The sequence below is a fragment of the Merops nubicus genome, unplaced genomic scaffold (assembly GCF_000691845.1).
Source record: "Merops nubicus isolate BGI_N331 unplaced genomic scaffold, ASM69184v1 scaffold36285, whole genome shotgun sequence".
Taxonomy (NCBI): domain Eukaryota; kingdom Metazoa; phylum Chordata; class Aves; order Coraciiformes; family Meropidae; genus Merops; species Merops nubicus.
In genome coordinates, this window is record NW_008612691.1 from 13,398 (window position 1) to 24,484 (window position 11,087).

The 11,087-nt window shown below is 45.7% G+C and overlaps 2 protein-coding genes across 2 annotated transcripts in view; one reads left to right on the forward strand and one right to left on the reverse strand.

Moving 5' to 3' along the window:
• The window catches only part of LOC103774208 (propionyl-CoA carboxylase alpha chain, mitochondrial-like), a gene marked incomplete at its 5' end in the record, with an annotated part of 16,129 nt that extends 8,139 nt beyond the window's left edge, over nucleotides 1–7,990 (forward strand). Inside the window, 2 exons of the mRNA XM_008941597.1 lie at nucleotides 4,207–4,284; nucleotides 7,646–7,990. Coding sequence (XP_008939845.1) covers nucleotides 4,207–4,284; nucleotides 7,646–7,714 — 147 coding nt within the window. The remainder of the gene's footprint in view (nucleotides 1–4,206; nucleotides 4,285–7,645) is intronic.
• Nucleotides 7,991–10,947: 2,957 nt separating this feature from the next.
• GGACT (gamma-glutamylamine cyclotransferase) overlaps nucleotides 10,948–11,087 on the reverse strand; it is a 495-nt gene continuing 355 nt past the window's right edge. Inside the window, exon 1 of the mRNA XM_008941596.1 lies at nucleotides 10,948–11,087. This exon is cut by the window's right edge and continues 355 nt beyond it. Coding sequence (XP_008939844.1) covers nucleotides 10,948–11,087 — 140 coding nt within the window.

Genomic DNA, 11,087 nt, shown 5'->3' on the forward strand with positions numbered 1-11,087 from the left:
CTTTCCCTATCCTCAGAATTTGTTGGCAGCAGAACTCCAGATGGTAGCGAGGTGCCTAAGATGGAGGACGTTGTGTTGTGCCTCCACAGAGGAAGCGAGAGCTCAGCATGGTTAACACACACAACTTTAAAAAGGTTTCTGTTTCTTTAAATCCTTCTGAATAAAGTGGCTCTAACTTCTTATGAAGGATATTGAGGGCTTTAATCAGAAATAAGAAGTGGTTTAAATCATTAGCACAACAAAGCAAACTATAAGCTTGAAGATAAAAGTCTCAGGGGAAAAAGTGGACTTGATAGATTTCCATATCATTTATAACTTCCCTTAATTACACTTGGAAGACTTGCCAGTAAAACTGGAAAATTGGCAGCCTATATCCATTATAGTAATTTTGCCGACCATGGCAAGCAGCTGGCTTTACTGGATTTTATTTCCCATCACTCACAATTAATCATCAGCTGGAGATGTCTGAAACTCCTCAAAACGTAGCAATGCTGTGTGACATTCAGGCCTCCTTAAAATGCTAAAATCTGCTGAGTAAATGGGCCGAGCTGGCCGTGCGGCGCGCTCGTTTGGTGCGCGGCCGGCGGCCGGCTAATGAGCGCCACCGCGGCGATGGGCTGCGAGCCTGAACCCTGACCTCGTGTCAGAGGGGAGGACGCGGCAAGCTGGGCAAAGGAGCGGGGGGGTCAGGGCTGCAAACTTCACACCAATTAGACAGGGAGCGGGGAAATGCATCAGCGCCCATTGGGTTTATCAGAAAGACTTGTGGGGCTTGTGACCATTTTGGAAGCCTAACGTTGAAGATGTCCTGTCACAACCATTAAGTCTCTATCAGGTGACGCACAAAAGTCTGAGGAGAGCGTACCACGCTCACAAAGATCCCGTGGCCGCGGTGCCCTCGGCTGTGCGCCGTCTTCTCGTGTTGCTGAGGTTTGAAGAGAGCTATCTCTAAGTGCAGTTAGTCCTCGTGGTCCTCCTGTAGGTGCAGGGAAAACCACTCAGGGCTGCTGCCTCTCAAAGTCTGCTCCCACCCCGTGGGGTGAGCTGCTGGGTCGGGAGGTGCCTGGAGACAGTTCCCTGTCCTGTCTGTAACCTTTCGGCCGGAGGAGAGAACAGCCACCCTGCAGTCCCCGAGCCAGTCAGACAGTGCCGTTGACTGTTCCCAAATTCACTTCAGAACTGTTAGCAAAGTTGAGTACTCTCTGCTTCCATTTTTTTTCCCTTTGTGTGTGTGGTGTTTTTTGTTGTTGTTTTTTTTTCCTTTCTTTCTTTTACTTTTTCCTTTTCACTTCGTGGAACACAAAACTGAACATCTGCTTTGAACTGCACCATGCAGAAACAAACTACTAAAATACAGACTGCAGGTATAACAGCTAATCATAATTTATTTTGATACTCCAAGCGACACAGATGTAGCTTTGCCCATAGTGTCACTCTGTGAGAAAGATCCCTGAGTTTAATTTCTTTTAAGAAGAGGAGCCTTTTTACTTTGCTTGTCAGATTTTTTGTTTGATTTTATTTGCCTATTTTGACAGATTTAGGTCGTCACTGAGACCTCTCTAAACTAAAATGTAAAGATGGTGTTTTACATTGGTTTACCATTCACCGAAAGAAATAAATTATATGATGAAAATGCAACATTAAAAATGGTCCAGATAAATCTTGGAGTAAGTTAGAAAGCAAGAACCTGTACACATCGCTGTGGTTTTCATCTGCAGGTTAAATAACTGGCAAAAGGATATGTGCAATTATGGAATGAAAGAAATTGGACAATGCCCAGAAGACTGAGAGGGAGAAAAGAGAGATACAAGTGCCTAATTTTAGGATTTGTGGCTTTGCAACACAATGAGTGGAGCTGTAAAGGTTTAACATAAGAGCAGTAATTAAACTTCTCTTCTGAAGTGACACTTTCACCGAGGTAATTTTCAACAAATTGCACATCATCAGAAGTGCTGACACAGCGTTTTCACACATGGTACCTGCTGAAAGTGCCTCCTGCCTTCCAAATTAGTAAGACTAGATGTTAACTGGATACTTTGTCTATATGTTTTGTGGCTTAGGGGCATTATTTCATTGCCAGACACCGTTTCCTTTGTTGTCAACCTAGCAGGCATTCTATAAAACACGAAAACTTTATTTTTGAGAAAGGGGGTGAAATGGGGTGAAATTGAAATTCCTAGGCATTTTCATTCCACAACCATTAATACTTCCTGGCATTTTAGCATTGTACTTAAGATCTACAGAGACAGTTCAGTGCTTGTCCAGTAGTTTTATTTCCAGAACTCTGTTTAGGTAATTGCTAGCTGGTTCATTGGCACGCCAGCCATCTGATGAAGCCATGTTACACTTGAATTCAGCTGGGAGTCGAGAGAAGAGCTTCTTGTGCCTTGAAGACAGGCCACTCAGTTCAGATCTGCACTCCTTAGCATCTCAGTCTTCAGCATCTGCTAGAGACCCACATTCTGGGTGTTTTGAGAGCTGAGTTTAACCAAAGACTGGACAAATTTGTTTCTGAAATATATTAAAAAAAAAAAACAAACCTGCAAGAAATGTTTTTGTTCCCTCCCCCCTTTTTTATATTTCTTTTTTATTTTTTTTTTTAAACAGAAGTAGATATTCATAGTTTCCTCTTAACCTTGGAAGTGTCTGGAAAGTTCAGAGCAGATGGAAGAAAAGCTGAGCAGAGGAATAGGGAAAAGAGGAAAAGAAGCAAGGAAGAAAAGCAAGGTGCTGGACAAGGCTACAGGCAGAGCAGCAGGTGTGGAAAGGAGACAAAAGACAGGGAAAAGGAATAGAGGGGAAATAACTGGGGACAAAGAACAGTCTTTTGATACTATTCACTGAATTTTTTACACTGCTAATGACTTAAATGCTTGCCTGAAGCTCAAGATGGAATTTCTGCAGGTGAAGTGTTGGGTGTTGGTTATTCTCAGCATCGGGTTAGTACGCCATGCTCCAATAGCAAACTTTTTCCTTCTTTACCCCAAAAAGCCCATCGTATTGCTGTTGGTAGTCTGTGGGAGAAAGGGCGTGTTAGCACCTTTAAAGGTGCCTAAACCAGATTTCTGCAGGTCTCAAATTACCCTTTTTAACAAAACTTTGAGATCAGCGTGAAAGCATCCCAAATTTGCTGGGGTAATGGGTGAATGGCAGGAAATATCTGTGAAAGAGCCTAATGAAAAGACTTGCACTCAAAGTCAGGTATCCCAGTGGGGTCTGCCTGCACAAGTCCTAAGTACTGGCAGGTAGAGCACAGTGCCCTTCCCTTTCCAGCACTAATTGTCTTCATGGGATGACTGGCAGATCACTGGGTTACACGAGGGGTATGTTCTGAATCCCCTGTTTTTCCAGTCATATCTAGGCAGCCTCCCTAGCCACGGCCAAGCCTTGGACCGAGGGGCTGTTTCTTCTCTGTGGTGTGGTCTAGGGTGTTGGAGGGAGGATCTGACTGGGAGGCACAGGGAGCCCAGCAGAGCAGCCCGGTGGGTTGCTGGTGGCCTTGAGCTTGCACATGTCTCTTAGCAGAGTGCAAACAGGCAGAGAGAGGGAACTTGAATGTTTCCTTGTAAGAGCTATCAGCGATGGTGAAAACGATGGGTTTGCCTCCTGGTGCCTCCCTTGCAGATGAGAGGTGGTGGTTCCCTTCCATCCAAAGTCATCAGCTGCCATCCAGACTCTGCCATGGGCAGAGGTTTGACTTTCTGCTCAGCCTTAATCCATCAGGTATGGCCGGAGCTTCCAGCCCATGCTCCCCCAGATGCGTGCCAAGAAACTTTTGCCTTTGAACCGGGATGAGTATTGTGGGATCTGCGCCAGGGAAGCAAAGCAAAGGCTCCCCAGCCAAAACTGCACAGATTAAACTCTGCTCTGGATTTAGTGTCGAGCTGTGATGGATGTGAAATGTGAACTGTATGAGTTGGAGCTGAGTGGACAGGATGGGAGAAGAGCTTTTCAGGTTTGTCTGGGTTGATATTTTGAAGTAGGTGGTTCCTTTTCCCCTGTGTTGCAGTGGTCCCTGTTTGGCAGAGGCAACTCTGGCTTGTGATTGCCGTTTGTGTCGTGACTGTGTAGCTGCCTGACTTGACTTGTGCCACCAAAGTCTTTTAGCATTTAATGAAATAATCTCTTTATTTTCCAGAAGAATCATACGCACTTAGAGCATTTCAAACCCTCTCTCCTCATTTTGTGCTGCTTTAATTTTACCAGGTTTCAGAAGGTCAAGAGATTTGTGTAATTGAAGCAATGAAAATGCAGAACAGTATGATTGCTGCTAAAACAGGCAAGGTAAGCTACCTTGGGTCACTTAAAACCATATGCAACTTGTCAAATTGGATAGAGTTTAAAAGGAAAAAAGGATGATTCTGGTTGTTAAGGAATTAAGTCTGATTGTTGTAAGTCTTTCGAAGTGAGGTGTCTTTAATTTTTAACATTTGCATCTGCTGTGAGTGCTGTTAAGTAGTTCCGAGCCTTAGATAGCACAGCAGGAAATAGTTTTATGGGCTTCAGAAATTCATATAACTCTTTTTCTCCTAAATGATTTGTTTTCTATGATGTTACAGTGCCAAGTTGAATTGGAAGGTGTTGCAGACTGTTTCTCTAAATTCCATCTTTCTAGAGAGCAAGTGAAGAAGAGAGCTCTCTTTGCCAGTTAATTAATTAATGGCAAACAATTTGACATAAAAAAAAAACCACTCAGAACAAAGCATAGAGAGTGCTTTTGCAGGAAGATGAGAAAAGCATTTTTTTTAAAAAAATTATTGTGCCTGTTTAAATACGAAGCCTAGATCTGGGAATGCATTAAGCTTTGCAGAGCTGTGCGTTGTGGTGTTGTGCTGCTGAGGGGTCAGCGCTGCAGCCCCAGAGCTGGGGCTCTCTTGCAGTGCAGGATGTACCAAAACCAGCACTCTGGGTGGAGAGCTGGAGAAGCTTATATGACAAGGGCATGCCTTAAACCCCATCTGGTTTGGGGACTCTCAGGGCCCCAGAGCATCCCTGTGCCAGATCATAATTCACCAGCACCTTCACGCAGTACCCTGATCGATCCTTTGCAGAGTCTGGATCTGGATTGTGTATTCTCTTCTAGCTCGTATTTCCTAGCCTGCCCTAGCCCTTCTCTGCCTGGGGACAAGCCCCTCTGCTCTCTCTGAAGCACTGCTCTTCAAAACAGCAGAATCCCCAGTGCCAGATCGTGTAGCCCAGAGGGAGGCAGCAAGGAGCCTGGCTTTCCAGGGCAGGGTGGAGGTTACCCACTGGCAAGATTTGCTGAGACCTCAGGATGGGTTTCCATGCCAAGGACTGTTTGTGTGTTTACCAGAAAGGCTTATTTGGCACGGCACTCAAATTGTCACTGAGGCTGGGACCCAGGGCTTGCCTCTTCCAGGGTGTCTAGTGCAAAACTGGGTCTTGAGGAGAGCAATTTGCAGAGAGAGGGAGAAGGTGCCTTCTCCTCTCCTGTTGCTCTAACACTGACACTTTATTATTCTCCTTCATGCATTGATTCTGATATAATTTGTTTTCTCACTTGTTTAATATTTACCAGGATTTATTTTTCCATCTGTGCTTCTTTTGTTTAACCCCTCATTGCTGCTTTTTGCATCCACTGTTTTTTAACTAGTGAGTATTTGTAACTAAAATGGCATTTCCCCTTCTGTTCCCCCATCCCCTCTTTATTTTTTACTTTAACCTTTCCTTTCCCACCAAGGTGTACTGCAACCCCTGGGCCTGTTCCTTAAAATCCAGCTTGTACTTCTCCCAGTAGTAGCTGTCTCCCACTCATTCTGTACAGGTGCCACATAAACCCCACATTTGGCAGATCAGTCCTTCAAAGTGGGATGTGAAAGGTGCACAGGCCGTTCAGTGGGCACAATGTGCACCTCTCAATGTCCCTTTGATGCTGCCACTTTAATAATAAGCAGATTATTTGATTCTTAGAATTTTAATAATTTGAAAGAGCAAAAAAGTTTTGGGCTACGTAGAAATGGAGCTGCTAAGCAGAATTCACCCTGCTCTGCAGTGCAAAATCCTGGCTCTGAGTGCTGAAATAACTTGGCCCCTCCACAGGAATGGGATGTTTGGCCCTGGCTGTTAGTCCACGTTTTGATGCTTTGAAACTGTGTTTTGACACTCACTCAGTTTGTTTGTCTTCAGCTGGAAGACGGTCCCATTTTCATTCCCGGCTGAATTCCTTTTCTGCCTCAGACCCCATTTTCCTGTTTGTCATTGTGAGAAAAGTGGCTTGTTTTGATCTGCTTTGAGTTTACTGCAGCTGCAGGTGGTTTAAAGATGAGGGGAGGATGGAGAGGAGCTGGGCTGTGTCCTGCGGGTGGGTCGGGCTGGGCGCCGGCCCCGCTGCTCGGCAGGAACCTCCGGGGAGTTCGGAGCACTCGTCAGCTGCAGCGGCTGGCGGACCTTGGCTTAGGAGGGAAAAGGAAGCTTCTGAACCTTGGCTTAGTAGGAAAAGAGAAGAAAGAAGCAGAGTATTTTTCACGCCGCTTTCATCTCTGGAGAGGTTGAGCCTCGGGGATCGGGTAGGCTGCCGAGGCTGTTGATTTAGAAATAAAGCCCTTTTTTTGTACGTCTCACGGTGGCGTCCCCGTGTTCCCGAGCAGTGCCGTGGGTCTGCCTGTGCTGCAGAGCCAGGGACGTGGCGCTAGGCTGCCAGACCTGGGCCTGGCCACTCCTGCAGCCCGGGCAGCCTGGCACCTCGGCTATGCTGCAGGTGGCCTGTAGGAGCCCGAGGTAACGTGTGCATGACTGAACTGAGCTAACTCCTCAACCAGCTTTTGACAAAGGATTTGGGCACGTCCGTGCAAGCTCTGAATGAGTATTGTAAGCAGACTCTAATATACAGCTTCAAGTGTTTTCTGGAGCTCCATGTGCTGAAAGGGAATTCAGATACCTTATAGCCTGTTAGAGAGAAAATGAGGCGCTAGTATAAGAGGGTTTGTGCTTTAAAATTCAGGAATCTGCATGTCAGTATATAATTAATCTACAGATGTAGTTGCATTTATTTGACAGTGGTAGCCCTTTGCCAAGTTTGGTTATGTTAAAGAATCCCAGTGCAGATTTGAGTCAATCTATCCCAGCTGTCTGGGGATTGAGGGAAACCTACTTCATGGCTGCGGTCCCAAAATCCAGTTATACTTAAAATCTGTAATGCAAGAAATACTGGAATATTTTATTGACACATCCAAGCCTGAGTGTTGAAGAGTCAGTCTGTCTTCTAAAAGATTTAAAATTTCAGCAGTGCAAACAGATGGAAGAAAGGGCTTTTTAATTTTTAAAAGTGCCACCTCCATGTGACGTTCAGGTCTTCAAGCACCTAAGCCATAAGAAAACCAGCTAGTGGTAGGTGCCTAAGTACCCTGATGGAGCTGGACACAGTTTGATCAATCACTGGAGGTCTCCATTCTCAGAGATACTCAGAACTCAGCTGGACCCTGAACACTGGAGGCTGAGCTGTCCACCTCTCCAGGCCCTTCCAACACACCTGCATCTGTGATCCCTGTGGTGGCCATAATGCTGCATAGTGGCCATGGACTCAGACATGGAGATGTGGTACTCTCTGTAAGCAATGCCAGGCAAAGCGTTCATTGAGCCCTGCTGCTGAGGAAGGCTTGACATGGTTTCTGGTTTTGTGCCCTAGGTGAAAGCTGTGCACTGCAAAGCTGGTGACACCGTTGGAGAAGGAGATCTGCTGGTGGAACTGGAATGAAGGGTTCCCTCCACGCTGTCAAATTAGCTAAACCTTTATTATTTTCATCCAAGAAGCAAGATTAAGGCAACTCGACAGAGAAGATGGACAATTCTATGCGCAAGTTTTTACACAGTCATATTTATTGTATCAGTGGTTAAGACAGCAAACACAGATGTTAAACCTTGGCAACAGATCCCAGATTTTTACTTCCAGAAATATTTGTACATAACCTTTGTAATTCTTTGATTTTTCAGTTTCAAATAAAATCAATAAAATACCATTTCTGCTTTAAAACAGAAAAAGCCTCTTTTTTAAAGAAGAAAACACAACAAAAGCCCCAATCCATGGTAATATCAGCGGTTTGAGGGCTCAGACACATTGTACAGAATAGTTGGTAAGAGTGAAAAATGAACCACTGAGCAGTTCATGGAGCAGTTTTCCTGCACTCTGTGGAAGTGCTGGACAGGTATTGCTGATGGCTTAAATTCTGATCAGATTTATTGTAATATTCTGAAGCTTTTGTATAGACTAGATTTAAATTACAGGTTAGACGTATTTTGCTAGTGCAGACTTTCCTCATATATTTTCAGGAACAGCATTTTCTTCTTTTATTCAGACACCATACTCAAATTTCCCCTTTATCTTCTTTCTATTGATTACTGGATGCAATCCTTACAGAAGGAACTGGGCACTGTCCTGAGTCCCCTCAGCTGCCCCAAGGTATTTGCTAGAGGCACTTGCTGCCCTCAGGCCACGACTCCTCATGATCACTTAGAGGAAAGCTTCTGATTTTTTGTTGTGCAGAGGCTCTTAGTAAAGACTATGTGACTGTTCACAAGCTTACATCCTGTTGGAAGAGCTGTGTATCCAGTGTGGGAAACCAGAGAGAGCCTGGAGAGGAGGATTTAAGAAAGATTTGAACAGAAGTGAGAGAGGCTAGTGACTTGGTCAGAACAGCTAGGAATTAAAAAATATCTTATTCTTCCTCCTCGCTCAGGAGCTCCACGCCACAGGACGGTGTAGATACCAGAAGTGTACTGGGTTCAGAACGTTCGTGTGTGGTTAACAGAGGCTCCTGCTTCCCTTTCTTGGCCTAGCTCAGTAAGCCAGCAGCTCAGCTCGCTAGAGGCAGTGATGCCTCCCGTGGTCCCTGCACGGTGTGAGCACCATCTCCAGTCCTGTGCTCCTGCCTAGGCCCTGGTGCTGCCCACCACTGGCCAGGACACCGGGCTGCTCCAGCTCTTGGGCTCACCTCCTACAGATGGTGGGATTTTTTTTTCCCCACCTACCTCTAAGTCACTGTTCCTGCTGTGCCTTGACCACTGCCTCAGGGAGGGGAGGGTCTGCTCTCGTTTTCTTGCATTGGCTGTTCAGAGTTTACTTCCCAGAAGAACCCTCTGGCCAGAGGCACCTGGGCCCTTTACTGGAAGGTGAAGGACAAAACCAGTCTGTGACAGGGCTGGTGACTCATGTTCAACCAGGAAGGTTCAGGATTCTGCATGAAACTTCTGCTAGAAGAGGCATTTTTTTGTGTCACTGAGACATTGCCAAATAATCACACAGCCAAGGCAGAATAATGTAGTACAAGGATCTGCTTTGTTAATTAGTTCACAAAAGCCATCAAGATGAATAAGGAGAGTGTTTGGGTAGTCCCTGCCCTCCAGAAGATAAATGCTTTTGCAGCTAGAGAAACTGAGGCAGGCACCCTGCACATCTTCCTACCAACCTCCTTAATCCCATCTTGCCCATTCCAAAAGGAGCACACTTCAGCCTCTGCAGGTTGCCCTAAATAAAACCCCGCGTGTTGTAAAGAGGCAGAAGCGTTCTATTTTAAAATGCCTTAACTTCCTCACTGCAGCAGCAGAGGTGTGCTGTCTGTTGCTCTAGGTGAGCTGCAGCAGTGCCTCCTGGCTCCCTGGGTGACTCCCTGCCTCGGCTCTCCTCTGGCTGTCACAGTGCTACGGGAGGTGAAGAAAAAGTACAACATTGTTCTAACCGTGCCCCTACTGCAGTTAACTGTCGTTTGGCTCGCTGCACGGCACAGTCCCTGCTCCCCTCCTTCTGGCAGCTCTCTGCACCCTACAATCTATACGTACCAAACGCTGCAGATAGGGAAAATATAAGGCACAGGAGCATAACAGCAGAAAGACACGATTTTCCCAGATTGTACAGAAACCAGCACAGTTGGTTGGGTCAGGGGGACAACGTTTTGGTTTTTTTTTTTCCCTAGTTTGAATGTTGCAATAATTACAATACAGGTCCTCTGGATTTTTTTTTATAATGTATATAAAATCTTTCCCCTGATGACAGGAAATTCAGTTTGCGTATGGTTGCAAGCGCTGCATTAAAGTGCTTGGGAAAAAAGTCACCTTGGTAGTAAGTGCTCACAGGAGCTGCATCCACTGCAGTGTGGGGGGCAGCTAAAATGGGGTTTGCTTTTCCCAGCCCTAACACCCCCACCCCCACCAGTGAACTGAGCGGTTCCTAAAGTGCTTTGAATGCTAAATTAAACGTGATTTTAAATGTAATTCTCTTACACTTTTAATATTTCTTCACAGTACTTTATAAAACGAAACACGCTTTTTAAATGTTTCTTTCCAGTTCAGAAAAACATTGCAATACAGAATAATCTTTAAATTTTCTCTGTTTCTCCAGCAATTTCCCATTTGTCTTGAAGCACATAGTATCTATACGGTCATCTCTTCCTGTTCACATTCAGTAACCTACTAAACACCATGACAGGTCAACTTTAAACGTGAGTTGTGCTTTATTCGCAGACACAATTTCTGAAAATCTGTTTCAGCTATTAGTGCAATAGTATCATCATTATTTTACCCAACTTGGACAACCACATGAGAAAATTTGTCAATTCAGGTAAAAAAAAAAAAAAATTAAAAAAAAAAAATTAGTCTGCTCCTCTGCCTTTCACTGACCTCAGTCACACACTAAAGGGTGGGGGGACTGAGAAAATAATTCGACCCCAAAACCAGTGTGTGCAGGCACAGCTATTTTACACCTCACGCAAAGCCAGTTACTCGCAGCAGGTTAGCAGGGGTGAGGAGGACACCGACTAGCCATGGCAGAGTCCCCGTCTCTGCTCCTACAGGACTTCAACGCTAGCGCCACGGCCGCTGGGCTGGGAAGGTTACAGGAGATTGTTTTAATGGCAGGGTATTACAGCTTTCCTGGGAGGGTTACGATGGACGGCGGGCCTAGCGCTGTGTCTGCAGCTGGGCTGTGCTGGCGGGGCTCTAATCCCGGCTCTCACGCAGGACGTAGGCGAGGCCGTGCTTCCCCGAGGAGTCGTAACTGTCATGGTAGGGGAGCCCCACCCACTCGGGCGGGTACGTTGTCGTGCTGTACACGAAGCACTCCACCACGCCCTCCGCCG